Source organism: Hemitrygon akajei, chromosome 12 (genome assembly GCF_048418815.1).
Source record: "Hemitrygon akajei chromosome 12, sHemAka1.3, whole genome shotgun sequence".
Taxonomy (NCBI): domain Eukaryota; kingdom Metazoa; phylum Chordata; class Chondrichthyes; order Myliobatiformes; family Dasyatidae; genus Hemitrygon; species Hemitrygon akajei.
The window spans coordinates 6806661-6831865 of record NC_133135.1 but is presented as its reverse complement, the minus strand read 5'-3'; the positions used below and the strand labels follow the sequence as shown (position 1 = coordinate 6831865).

General features: G+C 45.1%; 1 protein-coding gene across 1 annotated transcript in view; it reads left to right on the top strand.

The window, feature by feature from the left end:
• Positions 1–25205, top strand: part of spata1 (spermatogenesis associated 1) — an 81130-nt gene that overhangs the window by 3010 nt on the left and 52915 nt on the right. The window contains exon 2 of the mRNA XM_073062529.1: positions 23153–23259. Within this exon, the coding sequence (XP_072918630.1) occupies positions 23153–23259 (107 nt within the window). The remainder of the gene's footprint in view (positions 1–23152; positions 23260–25205) is intronic.

The window sequence follows — 25205 nt, the reverse complement described above, 5'->3', positions numbered from 1 at the left end:
CTTCCACATCCTTCCTATAATGAGGTGATTATAACTATAACTTATGTTCATTATTTCCCTCTGTGTCCCCTCCTCCTCCCCTTTCTCCGATGGTCCACTCTCTCCTATCTGATTCTTCCTTCTCCAGCCCATGACCTTTCCCACCCACCCAGCTTCCCCTATCGACTTCCAGCTGGCCTCTTTCCCCTTCCCCCACTTCTTTATTTTGGCATCTTCACCCTTCCTTCTCAGTCTCGAGGAAGGGTCTCAGCCCGAAACATTGATTGTTTATTCATTTCCATAGTTGCTGCCTGACCTGTTGAATTATGGATGATACTTCAAAATCTTATCAGTTGTCAGATGATAGTTTGTTAGTAGAGAAATTCTCCCTTAGTTACATGCAGGTTGGATCAATTCTCTCAACTCCAGAGCCCTGACGTGCGAATGGAAGTTATGCTCTTCAAAGATCTTTGTTGCCTTGGCTGTCTGTACTCTATCCTTGTCGGGATATTATGTTAACCTTTGCCTTACCACACTTCAACATAGGGAGTGGTCATGAATTAATGAAACTGCAGGGACAATAAACTGGTATTAGTGTAAATGGGCTCAAAGTACAAAGAAAATTTATTATGGAAGTACACGTACTGTAGGTCACCATATACAAACCTTAGATTAACTTTCTTGTGTTGACGTGCTTTATAACTCTATTACAATATTGTATATGCATCAGGGCCCCCTGCTGGTTGGGCTTGATGTTACATACTGCTGTCCATGTGTATGCAAGCTAGTACCCAGGCCAGTACAACATGGAGAAGAAGCTGTAGCAGGCTCCTCCTCTGCACACAAATGATGAGTCCAAAGGAATGGCAGAGACCGATACAGTTTGGCACCTGCAGAGTCACAGGCACCATTGAACTCAGCTTAGGGAATTCAGCCTAGGGACTCCAGCTCCATATTTTCCCTCTGGATTTACTCCCGAAACCATCCCATGCGTGGCAGCGGAGGATTGAGATCAGAGTTTTCCTTCTCTCTAATGAGCTGCCAACCGTGGCTGACAATCCCCAGCTGCCTGGGGAACTGGATTTAAGGATTTGCCCCTTCTCCTGCCGGTAGACATGATTCTGCCAGGTTTAGTAGCCACAAGTAAAGATCAGGAGCTGGACTTGGTTGTCAGAGGCTATTTGATATGCACGCGATTGGGAGTATTTAAGTAGGTAGTGGGAGCTTGTCCTCACTACTCCTCCAGCTTCAGCAACCGTGAGGAACCACAACATATACAAGTAATGCATGAACTCTTCATCTCCCAACCTGCTGTGTTATGCCCACGCACCGTATTGTATACCTGAACTGCAACTGTAACACTTGATTAGATATTTGGATTAATGTTCAGATATATAGGTATACCTAATAAAGCGGTCACTGGGTTGAAATCAATGATCTGGATGATGGAATTGATGGCTTTGTGGATGATAAGAAGATAGGTGGAGGGGCAGGTAGTGTTGAGGAGGCAGAGTGTCTGCAGAAAGAATTAGACAGATGAGGACAATGGGCAAAGAAGTGGTAGATGGAATACAGGGTTGGAAAGTACATGGTCATGCACCCTGGCAGAAGGAATGAAGGTGTGGGCTATTTTCTAAATGGGGCAAAAATGCAGAAATCGGAGGTGTGAGGGGACTTGGGAGACCTGTTGCAAGATTCCTTAAAGGTTAAGTTGCAAGTTGAGTTGGTGATAAGAAGGGCAGATGCAATGTTAGCAATCATTTCGAGAGGACTGAAATAAAAGAGCAAGGATGTAATGGTGAGGATTTATATAGTATTGGTTGGTCTGCACGGAGTATTGTGAGCAGTTGGGCTTCTTAACTAAGAAAGGATGTGCTGGCATTGGAGAGGGTCCAGAGGAGGTTCACTAGAAAGATCTCAGGAGTGAAAGGATTAACATTTGAGGAGCACTTGATGGCTCTTGGCCTGTATTCACTGGAACGAGGGTGAGTGAGGGGGATCTCATTGAAACCTATCGAATGTTGAAAGGCCTCGATAGAGTGGATGTGGAGAGGATGTTTCCCAATGTGGGGTGTCTAGGACCAGGGCACAGCCTCAGAATAGAAGGACGTCCATTTAGAACAGAGATGAGGAGGAATTTCTTTAGCCAGAGGGTGGTGAATCTGTGGAATTCATTGTCACAGATGGCTGTGGAGGCCAAGTCATTGGGTATGTTCAAAGCAGAAGCTGATAGATTCTTGATTGGTGAGGATGTCAAAGATTACAGGAAGAAGGAAGGAAAACGGGATTGAGAGGGGTAGCAAATGAGCATGATAGAATGGTGGAGCAGACTCAATGGGCCGAATGGTTTAATTCTGCTCCTATGTCTTAAGGTCTCCTGCTGCTTATAAGTCAGAAGAAACAGAAACTATAGCAACTTCTCCCATTTAAAGCAGAGGATATTCTCAAGAAGATTGTGTGAGTGGAGGATTTACATTTAAATGATGGCCGGTGAAATTACCCAGTCACCTTGGCTTTGGCTGTCTGTTGTGCAGCAATAAAATGCTATCAAATAAAAATGATGGTTTAAAAGAAAGAACTTGCGTTTATAGCATACTTTGTCAGCCAGAATTGTCTGAAAGCTTTTTACAGCCGACTAAACATGCCAGTCTGCAAGGGCGATTTTCACAGGACGAGGTTTCACAAAACAAGAATGTAAAAGAAAGTGTTTCAGGATAAGGGGGAGTTTCTTGTTGTGGAGCTGGTGAATCTTAGGAATTTGCAGAGACAGTGTCACTGACGGTATTTTAAAGAGGAGGTTGTTACAATGTGGAAAGATAGGAGCAGGAGTAGGCTGCTCCCCCACCAAAAGCCTGTCTTGCTGTTCAGTAGTTCAAAGTTTAAGGTAAATTTATTACCCAAGCACATATATGTCGCCATATACAACTCTGAAATTCCTTTTCTTGTAGGAATTCATAGTAGAACAGGGAAGTACAATAGGATCAGTGAAAAACAACACACAAAGACTGACAGTCAATGTGCAAAAGAAGACAAACTGTGCCAAATACAAAAAGAAGCAAATAATAATAATCAGCATTCCCTCTAATTTGTAATGGCCAGTGTGCACAAAATCCTGTGCTGTGCAGTTTATTGCCCAGTGACCTCGACATGTGCGCACTGAATAATTTCTTCAATAAAAACAGTAAATAAGCCAGTTCTAAAATCTGTAGACAAATCATCGCAAACTCCACGTTGTCAACACCGTCCACATCAGAAACCAGAAAAGGAAATGTGATTGTGTATGATCATGAAATGCCAATGAGGTAGAGGGTGACAACGTTCTGTGTGCAGTTTAAATTCCTTTGTGCGCTAGTAACAGAAGATGTGCGCGCACACTTTCGAGGGATCATTGATACTAATAAATAAATTATATAAATAACGCTGAGAACATGAGTTATAGAGACGATGAAAGTGAGACTGATCCCACAACCTGTGGACTCACTTTCAAGGACTCCACAACTCATGTTCTCCGTTTCTATTTATTTATTTATGTATGCATGTCACCATTTACAACCTTGAGATTCATTTTTTGCAGGCATTCACTTAGATAGAAAGAAACACAATAGAGTTAATGAAAACTACACATAAAGAATGACAAACAACCAATGTGTGAAAGAAAACAGACTGCAAATACACAAAAAGTAATGATCGTAAATAATACTGAGAACATGAGTTGAAAGTGAGTCCATAGGTTGTGGAATCAGTTCGGTGTTGAGGTGAGTGAAGTTATCCATGTTGGTTCAGGAGCTGATGGTTGAAGGGTAATAACTGCTGCTGAACCTGGTGGTGTGGTTCCTAAGGCCCCTATACCACCTTCCAACCCTAACCCTAATGCATGATCTGAATATTCCTTGTCTATCCGAGTTGCTGCTCCACTAGGAAATCTCCAGGGATGCCTACCTGAAGAAGTTTAAATCTTCCCTTTGATGGGAGTTCAGTGAAGCCCTCTCTCACTGCTCCCCCCTGTGATCTCTGCTGCTCTCCAACTCTTCAACCTTCCAGCTATCCTCCAAACCGATGGCATGAATATTGCTCCCCCTTCTCCCGTTCTCCCCCTTCCCCACGCAAGCAGCAGCAAGCATCGGCCTCAAACCCCCCCACCCATTTCAGCAGAAAGTGTCAGCACCCACCATCCACTAAACAGCAGAGTCCCCAAAGAGACCATGATCTGCAGCCAACAACAACTGTTGTTGACCCGACAGGTCGACCTCCCCCTCCCCCTGAATGGCCTGTTTCTCTGCTGTCTCTCAGTGTCATTGTTTCTCTTGTCAATGTGAGTTTCAGTGAGCAGCAGACGGTGGCGGGGTTGGACTGGGAAGTGGAGGGCACAAATGTGGTTAGGATAATGTTAGGGAATGACACTGTGTGAGAAAGGACTTTTTTTTATTAAACAAACTAGACTTTATTCAAAAATAAAATTATATACAATAAACCATTCAACGACTTTCAATTCTTTACAACTGTTTCCATTACTGTCTTTACATTTTCACACTTTTCGCCACCCATGTGGCACTCTGTTATTTCATATTTACATTCCCTTGTTGAGGGGTCTACACCCCACCCCCCTACCCCAACTCCTGTGGGAGAAGAACCCTAGACTGTGGTCCTTCCCCACTGGGCCCTTGCAGTGGCTGCACCAAGTTTCAGTGCGTCCCTCAGCATGTACTCCTGCAGCCGAGAATGTGCCAGTCGGCAGCATTCCCCCACGGACATCTCCGTGTGCTGGTAGACCATCAAGTTTCGGGCCGACCAAAGAGCGTCTTTGACCGAGTGGATGATCTGCCAGCAGCACCGGATGTTGGTCTCCGTGTGCGTCCCCGGGAACAGCCCGTAGATCAGAGAGTCCTCTGTTACGCAGCTGCTGGGGATGAACCTCGACACCACCCTTTCCATCCTCCTCCACACCTTCTCCACGAACCCACAGTGTGCAAAGAGGTGGATCACCGACTCCTCCTCACTGCAGTCCTCCCGTGGGCAGAGGGGTGTGGAGACGACGTTCCGGGCGTACAGGAGGGATCGGACTGGGAGGGCCCCTCTCACTGCCAGCCAGGCGAGGTCTTGGTGCCCGTTGGTGAGGTCTGGCGATGAGGCATTTTGCCAGATGAACTGGACGGTCTGCTCAGGGAACCACCCCACTGTGTCCATCACGTCCTTCTCCTGCAGTGCCTGCAGGACCTTACGTGCTGACCACTGCCTGGTGGCCCTGTGGTCAAAGGCGTTGACCTGAAAGAACTTCTCTACGAAGGACAGGTATGGCGGCAACGACCAGCTGACAGGGTTGCCAGACCTATCCTTTGTAACCAGGGTGACAGGTAGAACCTGGGCACATAGTGGTACTTGGTGCCCACGTACCTGGGATCCACATGCAACCTGATGCAGCCACACACAAAGCTGGCCATCAGGGTGAGGGCGACATTGGGGACGTTTTGGCCCCCGTTGTCCAGGGACTTGTGCATGCTGGTCCATCTGACCCGCTCCATCTTGGATCTCCAGACAAATAGATAGATAGATAGATAGATAGATACTTTATTCATCCCCATGGGGAAATTCAACTTTTTTTTCTAATGTCCCATACACTTGTTGTAGCAAAAACTAATAACATACAATACTTGACTCAGTAAAAAAAAATATGATATGCATCTAAATCACTATCTCAAAAAGCATTAATAATAGCTTTTAAAAAGTTCTTAAGTCCTGGCGGTTGAATTGTAAAGCCTAATGGCATTGGGGAGTATTGACCTCTTCATCCTGTCAGAGGAGCATTGCATCGATAGTAACCTGTCGCTGAAACTGCTTCTCTGTCTCTGGATGGTGCTATGTAGAGGATGTTCAGAGTTTTCCATAATTGACCGTAGCCTACTCAGCGCCCTTCGCTCAGCTACCGATGTTAAACTCTCCAGTACTTTGCCCACGACAGAGCCCGCCTTCCTTACCAGCTTATTAAGACGTGAGGCGTCCCTCTTCTTAATGCTTCCTCCCCAACACGCCACCACAAAGAAGAGGGCGCTCTCCACAACTGACCTATAGAACATCTTCAGCATCTCACTACAGACATTGAATGACGCCAACCTTCTTAGGAAGTACAGTCGACTCTGTGCCTTCCTGCACAAATCTGAAGACAGCTCGGGTGATTTCTGAGCTGAAGGAGCGGGGGACTGGCCACACCTGCGCCAAGTACAGCAGCCCTGAGAGCACCTCACACCTGATGACCAGGTTCTTGCCCGCTATCGATAGGGAGCATCCTCCCCATGGTCCCAGTTTCTTTTAGGACTTTGATTAATTGCAGAGCCTGTCTTCTGAGGATATTAGCTGGCTCCCGGGGTGGGGACAGGGGACTTGTCTTCTGTAAACACACATTAACCCACAGAATGGGACGGTGAACGAGATATATGCATACGTTCAGGCGAAGTACTGTCGAACTTGCATCCATTACACTTCAACGTCTAATAACAACTGGGAGCTGGAACTGGAGTTGGTTTATTATTTTACAGGGTTACACTGAAAAACAAATTTGCGTACTGTTCAGAAAGATAATTCACTACACAGTGTATTGAGGTAGAACAGGGTAAAACAATAACAGAACTCAGAATAAAGTGTGACAGCTGAGTGTAGGTAGACAATAAGATACAAGACTATGGAGCGTCACGGTAGTGTAGTGGTTATCGTGATGCTATTGCAGCTCAGGTGTCGCAGTTCTGGCATCCTCAGTAAGCTGGTTTGGACATTCCTTCCAGGGCATGTGAGGGTTTCCTCTGGGTGCTCTGGTTTCCTCCCACAGTCTGCAGATGTAGTGGTTAGTAGTTAACACTGTCCTGTGATTAGGTTAGGGTTAAATCGGTGGGTTGCTGGGCAGTACAGCTCGAAGTGCCAGAAGGGATGGTGAGTATCTTTAATGATGGATTCTGCCTTCTTGACACAACTCATCTTGAAGATGTCCTTGATGGTGGGGAGGCTAATGCCTTTGATGGGTCTGGCTGAGTCTACAACCCTCTGCACCTTCTTGCATTGGAGCTATTAAGACAAAAATCTTCACACCATCTTAAAAGTTTCTTTCTGAAGCCATTGAATCTGATCAACCATTCTAGTCCTCCCCCTCCCACCTACTACTTCAGTTAATCCACTACACTGCAGACACTGTTAATAATGTTGTTTACATTGTAAATATTCTGGTATCTATTTATTTATGCACATTTTATTCAATTTCCAACCTTTAACCTCTAACTTTCTTTAAGTATAATTCTTAATTCTTTACGGTTGTTGAATGTTAATATTTTTGTTGCACGTTACACTCTGTATATGGTGCTTAAAGTTGATCCTCGACCCTCACTGGAGCCTCCATAACCAAGTGGTGATGTAACCAGTCAGACTGCTCTCCATCGTATCTCTTTAGATGTACCAAGTCCGCACAAACTCCTGACGAAGTCTCCTGTAGCACAACTTGGTGGAGGAACTCTGCAGGTCAGGCAGCAACTATGGAGAAGGAATAAAGAGTCGACATTTTGGGCTGAGACTCTTCTTCAGGACTGCAGATCCAGTATCTGTGGAACCTCATGTTATCAGTCCATTGTAGACTTTCTGTCCATCTACACTGATCCTGTTTACATACAGTAGGTCTGTATCCTCTATGCCTCGCCTATTTAAGTGTCTAACTAAATGGAGTGCGTTCCAAACATACATGTCTCGCTGTTAGTGTACCTCTAAGATGCTCATTGAAGCTCCTACCCCTCATCTCAAGTTCAAGCCCTCTTGGCTTTGATCCCCAAACAATGGAAAAATATGTTATTGATGCCTCTCAGAATGCTGTAAACACCTATCAAAGTCCAAAGTACATTTATTATCAAAGTACGTATGCAGATTTGTCTTCCCACAGGCAGCCACAAAACAGAGAAACCATGGAACCCATTCAAAGAAAACATCAAACACCCGACGCACAAAAAAAGAACAAATTGTGCAAATAGCAAAAAAAAGCGAGGGAAAAACACAGAATATAAAACATCAAACCACAGTCACTTTCCAAGCCATCCCTCAATTCCTTTGTTTTAGGGAACACAAGCCCAGCCTCTCCAATCTCTCCCTGTAACTAAAGCCACCCCCCAATTCCTTTGCTTTAGGGAACACAAGCCCAGCCTCTCCAATCTCTCCCTGTAACTAAAATCCTCCAATCCAGGCACCATCCTGGTGAATCTCCTCTGCACTCTCTCCTGCACAATCACACCTTTCTTTATAAACACAAGAGATTCTGCAGGTGCTGGAAATTTTGAGCAACACACACAAAATTTATTTACTTACGGTAACAGCGTGGAATAAGCTTTTCCAGCTCTTAGTGCCGTACTGCCCAGCAACCCCTGTTTTAACCTTAGCCTAATCACGGGACAGTTTACAAAGATCACGTTTTTGAATTGTGTGAGGAAACCAGAACATTCAGAAAACCCCTCGCAGTCCATGGGAGGACGTACAACCTCTTTACAGAGGACACCGGATTGAACTCTGAACTCTGACACCCTGAGCATCATGCTACTCTACTGTGGCGCCCTAAAATGCTGCAGGAACTCAACAGGTCGGGCAACATCCATGGAGCGAAATAAACAGCTGATGTTTCAGGTTGAGATCCTTTATCAGGACTGGAAAGGGAGGGAGCAGAAACCAGAATAAGGAAGTGGGGGGGGGGGGGGGAGGTGAAGGAGCATAAGCTGGCACGTGATAGGTAAAGGTAGGTGGGTGTGGGGGGAGTGAAGTGATAGGTGGAAAAGTTCAAGGGCTGGGGAAGAAGAAATCTGAAAGGAGGAGTGTGGAGCACAGGAGAAAGGGAAGGAAGAGGAGCAGCAGGGGAGTTGAGAAGAGGTAAGTGGCCTGAGTGGGGAATAGAAGAAGAGGGGAGGGGGAGGGGGAGGGGGAGGGGGAGGGAAAATTTGTGTTACTGGAAGGAGAAATCAATATTCATGCCATCGGTTTGGAGGCTACCCAGACAGAATGTGAGGTAACACACACAAAATGCCAGAGGAACTCAGCAGGCCTGACGGCATCAATGGAAAAGAGTACACAGTTGATGATTCGGGCCGCGACTCTTCATCAAGACTGGAAACTGAGATGAGAAGTTAGATCAAGAAGGTTGGGGGAGGGGAGGAAGAAGTACAAAGTGGGAGGTGATAGGTGAAACCGGGAGAGGGGGAATGGATGAAGTTAAGAGCTGGGAAGTTGATTGGTGAAAGAAAGACTGGGCTGGAGAAGGAGGAATCTGAAAAGAGAGGACGGAAGACCATGGAAGAAAGGCGAGGGGTAGGGGCACCAGAGGAAGGAGATGAGGCGAGAGAGGGAAACAGGAATGGGGAATGGTGAAGGGGAGGTGGGAACTTACTGGAAGTTTGAGAAATCAAGGTTCATGCTATCAGGTTGGAGGCTACCCAGACGGAATATAAGGTGTCAAAGAACACTGAGGCTGTCTACAAGAAGGGTCAGAGCCATCTCTATTTCCTGAGGAGACTGAGGTCCTTTAACATCTGTGGGACGATGCTGAGGATGTTCTACGAGGCTGTGGTGGCCAGTGCTATCATGTTTGCTATTGTGTGCTGGGGCAGCAGGCTGAGGGTAGCAGACACCAACAGAATCAACAAACTTATTCGTAAGGCCAGTGATGTTGTGGAGGTGGAAATGGACTCTCTGACGGTGGTGTCTGAAAAGAGGATGCTGTCCAAGTTGCATGCTATCTTGGACAATGACTCCCATCCACTCCATAATGTACTGGTTAGGCACAGGAGTACATTCAGCCAGAGACTCATTCCACCGAGATGTAACACTGAGCATCATAGGAAGTCATTCCTGCCTGTGGCCATCAAACTTTACAACTCCTCCCTCGGAGTGTCAGACACCCTGAGCCAATAGGCTGGTCCTGGACTTATTTCCACTTGGCATGATTAACATTATTATTATTTAATTATTTATGGTTTTATATTGCTATATTTCTTCACTGTTCTTGGTTGGTGCGACTGTAACGAAACCCAATTTCCCTCAGGATCAATAAAGTATGTCTGTCTGTCTGTCTGTTGCTCCTCCTACCTGAGGTGGCCTCATCGTGACAGTAGAGGAGGCCATGGACTGACATGTCAGAATGGGAATGGGAAGTAGAATTGAAGTGGGTGGCCACCAGGAGATCCCGCTTTTTGTGGCGTGCAGAGAGAAGGTGCTTGGTGCAGTACTCCCCCCAATCTACATCGGGTCTCACTGATCTACAGGAGGCCCCATCCGGAGCAGTGGATACAGTAAATGACCCCAGCAGACTCACAGGTAATGTGTCATCTCACCTGGAAGAATGGTTTGAGGTCCTGAATGGTAGTGAGGGAGGAGGTGTAGAAGCAGGTGTGGCACTTGTTCTGCTTCAAAGGATTATGGCACTTGTGGCACCTGTGAGGTGTCTCTCCCCCAATTATAATCTCAGTTTAGGCCATAAACCATAAGATATAGGAGCAGAAGTAGGCCATTTGACCCATCGAGTCTTCTTCAGTCATGGGCTGATCCAATTCTTCCAGTCATCTCCACTTTGCTGCCTTCTCCCCATACCCTTTGATGCCCTGGCTAATCAAGAAACTATCTACCTCTGTCCTAAATACTTCCCCTAAGTTGTGAGACTACGGAACATCCCCACCACCACCCAGGCCTCATCATATATGAATTTCTAGAAGCATTATACTGTTTGCCTTTTAACGTATCGAATATTCACCATATTATTTGTTAATTAATTTGTGATAATATTATTTGTGTTGTGTGCGAGTTATTTGTACTGTGCTAGACTATAAGACCATAAGACATAGGAGCAGAATTAGGCCATTTGGCCCATCGAGTCTGGTCCACCATTCAATCATGGGCTGATCCAATTCTTCCAGTCATTCCCACTCCCCTGCCTTCTCCCCATATACTTTGATGCCCTGGCTAATTAAGAACCTATCTATCTCTGCCTTAAATACACCCAGTGAATTGGCCTCCACAACCGCTCGTGGAAACAAATTCCACAGATTCACCACCCTCTGACTAAAGTAATTTCCTCACATCTCAGTTCTAAATGGATGTCCTTCAATCCTGAAGTCGTGCCCTCTTATCCTAGAATCCCCTACCATGGGAAATAACTTTGTCATATCTAATCTGTTCAGGCCTTTTAACAGTTGGAATGTTTCTATGAGATCCCCCCTCATTCTCCTGAACTCCAGGGAATACAGCCCAAGAGCTGCCAGATGTTCCTTGTATGGTAAACCTTTCATTCCTGGAATCATTCTCGTGAATCTTCTCTGAACCCTCTCCAATGTCAGTATATCCTTTCTAAAATAAGGAACCCAAAACTGCACACAATATTCCAAGTGTGGTCTCACAATTGCCTTATAGAACCTCAACATAACATCTCTGCTCTTATATTCTATACCTCTAGAAATGAATGCCAACATTGCATTTGCCTTCCTCACCACTGTCTTAACCTGGAGGTTAACCTTTAGGGTATCGTGTACAAGGACTCCCAAGTCCATTTGCATCTCTGCATTTTGAATTCTCTCCCCATCTAAATAACAGTCTGCCCGTTTATTTCATCCGCCAATGTGCACGACCATACACTTTCCAACATTGTACTTCATCTGTCACTTCTTTGCCCATTCCCCTAAACTATCCAAGTCTCTCTGCAGGCTCTCTATTTCCTCAATACTACCCACTCCTCCACCTATCTTTGTATCATTGGCAAATTTAGCCACAGATCCATCAATCCCATAGTCTGAATTATTGACATACATTGTAAAAAGCAGCAGTCCCAACACCAACCCCTGTGGAACTCCACTGGTAACTGGCAGCCAGCCAGAATAGGATCCCCTTATTCCCACTCTCTGTTTTCTGCTGATCAGCCAATGCTCCTCACATGCTGGTAACTTCCCTGTAATTCCATGAGCTCTTATCCTGCTGAGCAGCCTCATCTTTCCGATACACCGTATATCCTTGGACATGCAACTCCCAATGGCAGCCATCCTTTAGCCAAGTTTCAGAGATGGCCAAAACATCATACTTACCAATCTGTAGCTGGATTTCAAGATTGTCCATTTTATTTGCATTCAAGTATAACACTTTCAGTCCAGTATTTGTTGCTTTCTATTTTAACTGCACCATGCATCTATCGCCCTGTAAATCATCCCACTGGTTGTGATTATGCCTCATCTCCTGCCTGTCCTTTCTATCATCTCCGTTGCACGCTATCTTTGAGTTATTTCTGTTTTCCCCTTCCTCAGCCCTAACACTCCAGTTCCCATCCCCCTGCCAAATTGTAAACCCTCCCTAACAGCTCTATTAAACTTGCCTGCTAGGATTTGGCCCCCTTTGGGTTCAGGTTTGTTCAATGTCTCCTGATGTTACCAAAATTCTTTATAGTAAGAATAAGAAAGGAGCTTTTTGTGCCTGGATCTATCCACCTTGGTGATGCATTTTGTATGTACTAGACTCGTTTTTAAATAAAAGACAGTAGATGCGGCTAGCACAATGCTCTTCCTGCTTGGAGTGATCTGGAGTTTGGAGGTTAATTCCGCCAGTCTTTAAGCAGATTGTACACTCTCACTGTGAACCGTGTGGGTTTCCTCCCACAGCCCAAAGAGGTACCGGTCAGTAGATTAATTGGTCATTGTAAATTGTCCAGTAATTGGGCTGGAGTTACATAAATGGGTTGCTGGGCGGTGTGGCTTTTTGGGGTGGAAGGACCTGCTCCAAGCTGTATATCTAAATAAAACACTTTCTAGCTACCATTAAGTTAGCGATCAAAGCCGCCACCCTGCTTTGAATGGTTTGCTGTTGTCGTAGAAACCAAATGCTCTTTAACATCTGCCTGAGGCAAGCACCTGGGGCACCCAAGCACTGATGATAGATCTGCCCATCCAGGAGGAACGTGGAGAACCACTTTGTTTCAACAGGGTCAAATGCACAGGACCATTTTCCCATTTGTTTACCAATTAGCATTCCACTTTACCATGGTAACCGTTTAAATTGGCTATTGCTGTTGGCTTAGTGAGATAAAATGTTGAATTCAGCCTGAACTAAAGTGATGCTAGAGGCACTGGAGGAACTCAGCATCTGTGCACGCCTCGGCAGATTGCAAATCGCAGCATCTGGCATGTCTGTGGTCTTTCCGTTCGGATGAAGAGCCTCGGCAAAAACATTGGCTGTTTGTTCATTTCCACAGGTACTGCCTGACCTGAATCAGAATCGGGTTTAATATCACTGGCATATGTTGTGAAGCTTGTGTTATGGCATGGGACTGTGTGGGGGTGGGTTTTCTCCGGGTGCCCTGGTTTCCTCCCGCAGTCCAAAGACGTAACAGTTGGCGGGTTAATTGGTCTCTGTAAATTGTCCCATGATTAGGCTGGGGTTAAATCGGGGGATTGTTAGGCAGTGTGGCTGGAAGAGCTGCAAAGGCCTACTCCACACTGTATCTCAATAAAACTACAGTTCAGCATTCAACACCATAATTCCACCAGGCTCGACAGGAAGCTCAGAGACCTCGGCCTTCACCCTGCCTTGTGCAGCTGGATCCTGGACTTCCTGTCAGATCGCCGGCAGGTGGTAAGAGTGGGCTCCCTCACCTCTGTCCCTCTGACCCTCAACACAGGAGCCCCTCAGGGCTGTGTACTAAGCCCCCTCCTTTACTCCCTGTATACCCATGACTGTGTCACCACCATCAGTTCCAATCTGCTAATTAAATTTGCCGACGACTCTACACTGATTGGCCTAATCTTAAATAATAATGAGTCAGCCTACAGAGAGGAAGTCATCACCCTGACACAGTGGTGTCAAGAAAACAACCTCTCCCTCAATGTTGCAAAAACAAAGGAGCTGGTTGTGGATTACAGGAGGAATGGAGACTGGCTCACCCCTATAGACATCAATGGATCTGGGGCTGAGAGGGTGAATAGCTTTAAGTTCCTTGGCATAAACATCACCAAGGATCTCACATGGTCTGTACATACCAGCTGTGTGGTGGAAAAGGCACAACAGTGCCTCTTAAACCTCAGACAGTCGAAGAAGTTTGGTACGGCGCCCTAAGTTCTAAGAACTTTCTACAGGGGTGTGATTGAAAGCATCCTGACTGGCTGCATCACTGCCTGGTATGGGAACTTCCCTCAACTGTAGGGCTCTGCAGAGAGTAGTACGGACAGCCCAGCACATCTGTAGATGTGAACTTCCCATGATTCAGGCCATTTACTAGGAAAGGTGTGTAAAAAGGGCCCGAAGGATCACTGGGGACCCGAGTCACCCCAACCACAAACTGTTCCAGCTGCTACCATCCAGGAAACAGTACCACAACATAAAAGCCAGGACCAACAGGCTCCGGGACAGCTTTTTCCACCAGGCCATCAGACTGATTAATTCATGCTGACACAATTGTATTTCTATGTTATTTATTATAAATTACTATAAATTGCATATTTAGATAGAGACGTAATGTAAAGGTTTTTATTCCTCATGTATATGAAGGATGTAAGTAATAAAGTCAAATCCATTCAATTAAAATTATATATAATATAGAGCAGGGTGAGCTGACTCAGTGACTATCGCCCAGCTGTACTCACGTCTACTGTGATGAATTGTTTTGAGAGATTGGTCACAGCCAGAATCCACTCCTGCCTCTGCCTAAGCAGAGACCCGGACCCACTGTACTTTGCCTATCACCACAATAGGTCTACAGCAGATGAAATCTCACTGGCTCTCTACTCGGCCTCGGAGCACCCGAACAACAGCAATGCTAACATCAGGCTGCTGTTTATCGATTCCAGCTCAGTGTGCAACACCATCTACAAGATCCAAAACCTGGTCCTTTGTACCCTCCTGAGCAACTGGATCCTCAGCTTCCCTATTGAGGGGCCACGGTCACTGCAGTTCAGAAATAACATCTTCCCCTCGCTGACAATCAACACCGGTGCACCACAAAGATGTGTGCTTTGCCCACCACTCTAGTCTCTCTACACCCATGACTGTGTGGCTAGGCCCAGGGCAAATGCCATCTGCAAAGTCTCCAGTGACTCCACTGTTGGCAGAATGCCAACTGGCAACTTGGAAGCGTACAGGAGCGAGGTAGAATGGCTGTTCTGGTGTTGTCACAACAAGAACCTTGCACTCATCGTCAACAAGACCAAGGAATTGTTGTAGACTTCAGGAAAGGAAAGTCAGGAGAACGCATGCCAGTCCTCATTGAGGGGTCAGTGGTGAAAAGGCTGAGCAGTTTAAACTTTCTAAAGTTACCTACATCAATACTATCATCCCCTCAAAATTAATCAATAAGCTCTGAGACCTTGGCCTCAATACCTCCTTTTTCAGTTGGATCCTCGATTTCCTCACTTGTAGAGTCCAATCAATTTGTTGGCAATAACATCTCCTCCACAATCTCCGTCAGCTCAGGTATACCACAAGGCTGTGTGCTTAGCCCCCTGCTCTACTCACTTTACACTTACAGCAGTGTGGCTAAACACAGCTTCAGTGCCATACTGTCGTTGGCCGAATCAAAGGTGGTGATGAGTCAGCGTACAGGAGGGAGACTGAAAATCTGGCTGAGAGGTGCCACAACAACAACCTCTCTCTCAATGTCAGCAAGACCAAGGAGCTGATTACTGACTTCAGGAGGAGGGAAATGGAGGTTTCTGAGCCAGTCTTTATTGGGGGATCGGAGGTGGAAAGAGCCTCTATTGTCTAGAAGTTTGCGAAGATTTGACGTGTCATCTAAAACTTTGACAAACTTCTATAGGTGCAGAGAGGGAGTATATAGACTGGTTACATCTCAGCCTGGTATGGAAACACCAATGGCCAGGAACAGAAAAGCCGACAAAAACTTGTGGACGGCCCAGTCCATTACAGGCAAACTCCTCCTCACCACTTAGTACACTTACAGGGAGCACTGCCACAAGAAAGAAGCTTCTATCATCAAGGACTCTACCATCCAGGCCATGATCTCTTCTTACTAGAACCATCAGACGGGAGGTACAGGAGCTTGGCTTCCTCACCTTGTGTTCAGGAACAGTTATTACCCTTCAGCCATCAGGCTTCTGAACGATTCACTCGCCTCAACACTGAACTGACCCCACAACCTAAAGCCTCACTTTCAAGGACTCTACAACTCACCATCTCGGTGTTATTTATTGACTTGCCTTGCAGATTGGTTGTTTGTCAGTCCGAGTGTGTTTTGTTTTCTGTGGATGCTATTATATTTCTTTACTTTCCAGAGAATGCCTGCAAGAAAATGGATCTCAGGGTGGTATTTGGTGACGTATATGTAGCCTGACAATAAATTTACTTTGAACTTTGAAAATCTGCCTCCTTCCTACTGAAGAAAACAACAGCAGACATTTTCTATCCACCCGTTGAATCACCTTTCCTGTGCACAGCGGACTGCAAGTTTGGTCAGTACAAAGAGTTCTGCATTGAACATTGCTATTTTATTAGGCAGATAATCTATTAATACAATATCCATCTGTGGGAACATCATGTGTTTGGGACAAGGAAGTGGGAGGAAAATTAGCTGTGGGCACCACCTATTCTGTAAATCACAAACATATGAGATTCTGCAGATGCTGGAAATCCAGGGTAACACACACAAAATGCTGGAGGAACTCAGAAGATCAGGCAGCATCTATGAAAGTAATGAAGAGTCGATGTTTCGGGTGGGAATCCTTCATCCAACTGGAAAGGAAGGGGTAAGAAGGTGGGGTTTGGGAACCTGTTTCAGGATGGTACAAGTGTGGAATAATGGCCGGAAGTTTGGGAGGGGTGGGTACAGAAACGTTGGCCTGAAGAAGTGGATGAATGGTCTGAATGCAACTGGAATAATGTCTCGTTCAACTGAAATCGTATTAGTATCAAAATCAGAATCAGTTTTAATATCACTGGCATATGTCGTAAAAAAATTATCCCACTGTCGCTCCCCATTTCTTTCCCTCTTTCTTCAATGTTAGGAACTCTTGACTGTTCTGGCATCCATCATTAAGGACTCCCACCACCCAGGGCATGATCTCTTCTCATTGCTACCGTAAGGGAGCCTGAAGACACACACTCAACATTTCAGGGACAGCTTTTTCCCCTCCGCCATCAGACACCCGACACATCAACTGTGTGTTACCCATCCTGTAAACTGCCTTTTCCAAGAGCTCCCTACAGGTCTATTAAAACAAAAGCTTCACACGATCTTAGAAGTTTCTTTCTCTGGCCAGTTGATCTAATCAACCATTCCAGTTAGCCCTGCCCACCCCTCATCAAACCCTTGAGCTATTCTGAGGCCTCCGTTGTCAGGGTTGTTGCGTCCTAGCTGTCTAGATACACAAGCCAGGGCAGTACGATATGGAGAGCAAGCTGCTGCCCATGTAGGAGGATCCCCCTCTCCACACACCTGATGAATCCAAAGGAACGGCAGAGACCGAGACTGTTTGGCATCAGCAGCGCTGATTTCATCGCCTTTGCGATTCAAGCTCTGGATTTTTCCCTTGGGGTTTACTCCTGAAGCCTTCCCCAAGAGTGGGTACAGCCGCAAAGCAGTGGAGCTTTGAGACTAGACTTTTCCCTCTCATAGGTCACCGAATTATAGGAAGGACATCAACAAAATAGAGAGAGTACAGAGAAGATTTACTAGAATGTTACCTGGGTTTCAGCACCTAAGTTACAGGGAAAGGTTGAACAAGTTAGGTCTTTATTCTTTGGAGCGTAGAAGGTTGAGGGGGGACTTGATAGAGGTATTTAAAATTATAAGGGGGATAGATAGAGTTGACATGGATAGGCTTTCTCCATTGAGAGTAGAGGAGATTCAAACAAGAGGACATGAGTTGAGAGGGGGCAAAAGTTTAAGGTAACACGAGGGGAAATTTCTTTACTCAGAGAGTGGTAGCTGTGTGGAACGAGCTTCCAGTAGAAGTGGTAGAGGCAGGTTCGGTATTGTCATTTAAAGTAAAATTGGATAGGTATATGGACAGGAAAGGAATGGAGAGTTATGGGCTGAGTGTGGGCCAGTGGAACTAGGTGAGAGTAAGCATTCAGCACGGACTAGAAGGGCCGAGATGGCCTGTTTCCGTGCTGTAATTGTTATATGGTTATAGATGAGCTGCCAAATGCAGCTGACGGGCCCCATCTGCCCGGAGTGACTGGTTTTAAGGCGCAGGTAAACTGCCTTTGATCCTTCTGTCAGTAGAAACGGTTCTGCTGGGCTTAGTAGCTGAGCCATACGTGGAGACCAGGAGCTGGACTTGGTTGTCGGAGGCGATTTAAGGTGCATGCCATTGGGAGCATTGAATAGGTAGTGGAAGCTGTTCCCCAGTGCCACTCACCTGTCTATGACAACCTTAAGGAACCTTTGTCTATGAAGCCTACTTGTAGACAGTATAAACTTTAAACCATTTTTTATGATGCTGTAAATACATGTTGATAATTATGTCTTTATGTACATTTAATTTCCTATCTGTAGTTCAATCTCTAACTATAAGATTTTATCTAATTCCTTATTTTAATATTTTTATTTAATGATACAGTGATGGCCCAACTAATCCAAAGAGCCCATGCTGCCCAGTTACACCCATGTGACCAAATGACCTACCAACTGGTACATCTTTGGACAGTGGGAGGAAACCGGAGCACCCGGAGGAAACCCGCGCAGTCACAGGGAGAATGTACAAGCTGCTTACAGAGTGGCGGGAATTGAACCCAGGTCACTGGCATTGTAAATCGTTGCAGTAACGGCTACGCTACCATATCACCCCATTCTTTTTAATTGTTGAATGTTCTTTTTTGTTGCATTTGATGCCCTGACCCCACACCACAGCGAATTCCTAATCCATGTAAATGTGTCTGGTGAATGAAGTTGATCCTTGATAGTCTAAAAAGAGTTTTTTTCCAAGAGGTGGTTTAATACCCGAAACCGATGGGCATGCAGGGAATTTGTAAACAGATACAGTCGTTAGGAGGTGCCATTTTTGTTTGCTTTTATGTGAATTTATAACTGAATTGTTCACAATGTGATTGTAATCTTCAGCCTGGGTTTGCAAAAGGAGACCATATGTCCTTTTGTAAACATTGGACCAAGTCTTAAGGAAATAAAATAGGCTTTTTTAAATGTCGGGCTCCTATTTTCACTTCTCGTTTGTTAAGGACGTACAGATTTCCCAGACAACAGTGACCCAAAGAATTTATTTGTGAGTTAATGTTGCTCTGTGTACTGTTAGTGGCTGAACTAAACATGAGCCAGTACTTAGCCAGGGATGTGATAAATGTTTAGTTGTGACGCACTGATTGCTGCTTCAGTTGTTTCAGAACTACGGGCCAAAAGCAAATGGGTGCTGTCAACGCCATTCAAGTGGAGTTTGATCAATGATTTTTGTACTTGCTCCAACACCCAAGCTGACTGACGACCACGTCCATCGAAACCTGGGCTGTTTCAGTATCACAATCACAATCAGGGTCAGCTTTAATATCACCAACATATGGTGTAATAATGTGCATAATAATAAAAAAACTTACAAATTACATTAAGTATTTATATTAATTAAATAACTACCGTGAAAAGAGGGGATAAACAGTGAGGTAGTGTTCAAGGGTTCATTGTCCAATCAGTAATCTTATGGCGGAGGAGAAGCTGTTCCTTAAATGCTGAAGAAGCAATGCAGTCCAATACATAGTTAATTAACAAATAAATATAAGACCATAAGACATAGGAGCAGAATTAGGCCATTTGGCCCATCAAGTCTGCTCCGCCATTCAATCATGGCTGATCCTTTCTTCCCCCTCCTCAACCCCATTCCCTGGCCTTCTCCCTGTAAACTTTGATGCCATGTCCAATCACGAACCTATCAATCTCTGCCTCCACAGCTGCCTATGGTAATAAATTCCACAAATTCACCACCCTCTGGCTAAAGAAATTTCTTTGCATCTCTGTTTCAAACGGACCCCCCCCTTAATCCTGAGGCTGTGCACTCTTGTCCTAGACTCTCCCACCAAGGGAAACATCCTTTCCAAATCTACTCCGTCCAGGCATTTCAACATTCGAAAGGTTTCAATGAGATCTTCCCCATTCTTCTAAATTCCAGCACGTACAGACCCAGAGACATCAAATGTTCTTTGTATGATAACCCTTTCAATCCCGGAATCATCCTTGTGAACCTCCTCTGGACCCTCTCCAAACCAGCCCATCTTTTAGATGAGGACCTCAAAATTGTTCACAACACTCAAGGTGAGGCCTCACCAGTGTCTTAAAAAGCCTCAGCATCACATCCTTGCTCTTGTATTCTAGACCTCTTGAAATGAATGCTAACATTGCATTTGCCTGCCTCACCAGCAGCTCCACCTGTAAGTTAACCTTTAGGGTGTTCTGTGCATCTCAGATTTTTGGATTTTCTCCCAGTTTAGAAAGTAATCTGCACATTTATTTCTACTACCAAAGTGTGTGACCATGCATTTTCCAACATTATATTTCATTTGCCACTTTCTTGCCCATTTTCCTTATCTGTGTAACTCCTTCTGCATCCTACCTGTTTCCTCAACACTACCAGCCAATCTTTGTAAAATCTGCAGACTTGGCAACAAAGCCACCTATTCCATCACCCAAATCATTGACATACAGCACAAAAAAAGTCCCAACTCCGACCCCCAGCGGAACACCACTAGTCACTGGCAGCCAACCAGACAAGGATCCTTTTATTCCCACTCGCTGCCTCCTACCAATCAGTGCTCTAACCATGTTAGTAACTTTCCTGTAATGCCATGGGCTTTTACGTTGGTAAGCAGCCTCGTGTGGAACCTTGTCAAAGGCCTTCTGAAAGTCCAAGTATACAACATCCACTGCCTCCCCTTTATATATCCTACTTGTAACCATATAACATATAACAATCACAGCACGGAAACAGGCCATTCCGGCCCTCCTAGTCCGTGCCGAACTCTTAATCTCACCTAGTCCCACCTACCCGCACTCAGCCCATAACCCTCCACTCCTTTCCTGTCCATATACCTATCCAATTTTACCTTAAATGACACAACTGAACTGGCCTCTACTACTTCTACAGGAAGCTCATTCCTCATTCCACTTGTAATCTCCTCAAAAATTCCAACAGGTTTGTAAGGGAAGATTTTCCCTTAAGGAAACCATTCTGACTTTGTCCTGTCTTATCCTGTGTCACCAAGTACTTCGTAACCTTATCCTTAAAAATTGACTTCAACATCTTCCCAACCACCGGGGTCAGGCTAACTAGTCTATAATTTCCTTTCTGCTGCCTTCCTCCTTTCTTAAAGAGCTGAGTAAATTTGCAGTTTTCCAGTCTTCTGGCATCATGCCAGAGTCCAATGATTTTTGAAGGATCATTGCTAATGCCTCCATAATCTCTAACCTTAGGGTGCAGTTCATCTGCTCTGGGTGACTTATGTACCTTTAGGTCTTTCAGCTTTTTGAGCACCTTCTCCCTTGCACTCACTTCTCTTCCTTCACACACCACAACATCCGGCACACTGTTAGTGTCTTCCACAGTGAAGACTGATGCAAAATACTCATTTAGTTCATTTGCCATCTTTTTGTCCCCATTATTATTTCTCCTGCCTCATTTTCTAGCAGTCCTATATCCACTCTCATCGCTCTTTTATTTTTTGCGTACTTGAAAAAGATTTTCTATCCACTTTGATATTGTTTGCTCGCTTGTTTTCATATTTCATCTAATGCATCTTTTAGTTGCTCTCTGTAGGTTTTTAAAAGCTTCCCTATCCTCTATCTTCTGGCTATTTTTGCTTTTTTGTATGTCTGCTCTTTTGCTTTTACATTAGCTTTGACTTCCCTTGTCAGCCAGGTTGTACTATTTTTCCATTGATTAGTTCTTTGTTTTTGGAATACATCTGTCCTGCACCTTCCTCATTTTTCCCAGAAACTCACACCATTGCTGCTCTGCTGTCATCCCTGCCTATAATTCCTTCCAATTTACTTTGGCCAACTCCTCTCTCGTACCACTGTAATTTCCTTTATTCCACTGAAATACTGCTATGTCAGACTTTGCTTTCTCCCTATCAAATTTCAAGTTGAATTCAATCATATTGTGATCACAGGCTCCTAAGCATTATTTTACTTTAAGGAGAGACAGAGAGAGCTAGAGAGATTTATTAAATGGTGTGTTGTATGACCATGGGGTAGTTCCTGGCAATTTTTTCTAGAGAAATGCTTTGCCATTGCCTTCTTCTGGGCAGTGTCTTTACAGGACAGGTGACCCCAGTCATTATCAATACTCTTCAGAGATTGTCTGCCTGGTGTCAGTGGTCACATAACCAGGACTTGTGATTTGCACCAGCTGTTTGTACAACCATCTGCTCTGCTCCCATGGTTTCACAGGATCCTAATGTATACAGTATATCTGTGTGTGTAATTGTATGTGTGTGTATATATATATATAAAATATGTGTACGCCTATGACTTTTGCACAGTACTGTAGTAATTTTATGTTGCACTGTAATGCTGCCACAAAAAAAAACAAGTTTCATGACATATGTGAGTGATGATAAACCTGGTTGTGATATGGGTCTCTACTGTGGACTGAGAGTGGGAAGGGGGGAGGAAGAGGGGAATCATGGTTGGGATAAGGGGAAGGCAGAGGGGAGGGAGCAGGAAGCATCAGAGAGATGTTCTGTAAGGATCAATAAACCAATTGTTTGGAATCAAATGACCTTATTTGGTGTCTCAGGGCTGGGTGTGTCTGCACCCGTGCTATCCCCCACCCCCCGCTGCTCTCACTTCTCTGCCGACTGTCCCATACCCCTCCTGTGGTGCTCCACCCTGGCCATTCCCAACATCCTTTGCTCCTGCTAGATTTTCAAACCTGCTCTCTGCTCCTCATTGACAAATAAAGTACTGTGCAAAAGTCTTAGGCACTCTAGCTATATATAAATGTACAGTACTGTATGTTGTGAAGATTGTTTTTCGGTAGTAGTACTTTGCAATACATGATAAAAAAAATCTCATTTACTTAGAGAAATATATATAAAAAATAAATAAGTTGATGAAAAAGAGAGCAAAAAATAGGTGAGGTAGTGTACAGGGGTTATTTGTCCATTCAGAACTCTGATGAAGGAGTGATTCTGACGTTGCACTGGTATAGATTTACATGCCTAAGGTAATGAACTCTTTCAGGTTTTAGAACTTCATGTCTTCTATGTTCCGGCTGAGCTGTGGAACAGCACGTTGAACACCGTTTCCACCCACACCATTAGCAAGTTTGTCTCAGTTGGGTTTGTCAGGTAAGGATTAACTCTGAATTATTGTTCCACCGTCATTGTTTTCTCGTCTCTTTGTTTTCATCCCCCTTCCTGGAAGACATCCTAACAATCACTTCTGAATAACCTTGTCAAGAGCTGTTCCAACATTTTCAAGTCCTGTCAAGTTTATTGCCTGGTGAGGTAAAGGTACAATGAAAACATTCAGGGAAGCAGTCAGCATTACCAAGGCACCAAAAAAAAAACACTGGAGGAGCTCAGTGGGTCAGGCAGCATCTATGGAGGGCAATAGAGAGTCTACATTTTTGTTTGAGACCCCTGCAGATCCAAAATGTCAGCTAGGTCCAGACAAAGGAGCTCTTCCCAAAATGTCGACCGTCCATTTCCCTCCACAGATCTGCTGAGTTCCTCTAGCAGTTTGTGTGATTGCTTCAGATCCCAGTATCTTCTCGATGGGAGAGAGGAGCAGGAGTGTGTCTGGGGTAGGTTGGGTCCTAAGGGCAGCATAGTAGTGAAAGAGGAACACATGGGGGAAACTCTTCTTGCGGAGGGTGATGGAAGTGTACAACGAGCAAGAGGTGGATGCAGGATTGATTTCATCATTTAATAGAAGTTTGGATAGCTAAGTGGATCGGAGGGGTACGGAGGGCTGTGGTCCCAGTGCAGGCTGTTGGGACTAAGCAGAGTAATAGTTCTGTACAGACTAGATGTGCTGTAGTGTTCTATGACTCTGTGTCTGTCCACAATCTCCTGTGTCTCTATTCCTCTCGTCCCAGATATTCTCTCTTTCCTACCCTCCCATTGGGCAGAAGATACAAAAGCCTGAAATCAGATGCCACCAGGTTCAAGCACAGATTTTCCACTGCTGTAATCACATTTCCCCAGTACGTTATGATGGAACCTTGCCCTCGTCGTAGCTCATTATGATTTGCAGCTTTTTGTCTTCCCACACCGCACTTTCCTTGTAACTGTAACAGAGGAAACCAGACTATGCAGAGGAGACTCACACAGTCACGGGGAGAATAAACAAACTGCTTACTCTCAGATTCAGAATCAGGCTTAATATCACTGGCACATGTTGTGAAAGTTGTCTCTGTGGTGGCAGTACATTGTAATACATAATAATAAACATAAGTTACAAAAAGAAAAAATATAATAATTAAATCAGTAATGCAAAAAGAGACGGAAAATAGTGAGGTAGTGTTCATGGTTCACTGTGCATTGAGAAATCTGATGGCAGAGGGGAAGAAGCTGTCATTAAATTGTTGAGTGTGTGTCTTCAGCCTCCCGTACCTCCACCTTGATTATAGCAGTGAGAAGAGGGCATGTGCTGGGTGATGGGGTCCTTAATGACGGGCTGCCTTTTTGAGGCATTGGCTTTTGAAGGTGTCCTGGATGCTGGGAAGTACCGTGTCCATGATGGAGCTGGCTGAGATTACAACTTCCTGCAGCTTTTTCCAATCCTGTGCAGCGGCCCCTCCCCTCCGTACCAGATGGTGAGAGAGCATCCGCTGCTGACCCAAGGTGGCGATAGGTAAATTGCAGCGGGTCCAGGCTGAGTTGAGCCATGACCAACCTCTCAAAGCACTTCATCGCAGTAGATGTGAGTGCCACTGGGTGAGAGGCATTGAGGCAGCTCGCCCTCGTTTTCTTGGAATTGCCCATTGCTGATCATTGGTGCTGTAACGTTGACTGATATGTTATCATGTCACCTCTCCTCTCTCTCCCGTCGGGCAGAAGCTACAAAACCCTGTTTCCCCACCCGAGGACAGCTTCTACCTCAGTGATATCAGAACCCTTCATCTCTCAGTCTGCCCCATCATGACCCTCGTAGTTTGTGTACCTGCACTACACTTCCTCTGTATCGGTAACTGCAAGTAGTTCTCAGCGGAAGACTCTGCAACTTACGAACTTATGCGTCTGCAGGAGCGGGGTTGAGGGGTCAGCTGCCAACTCCTGAGGAACCAGCG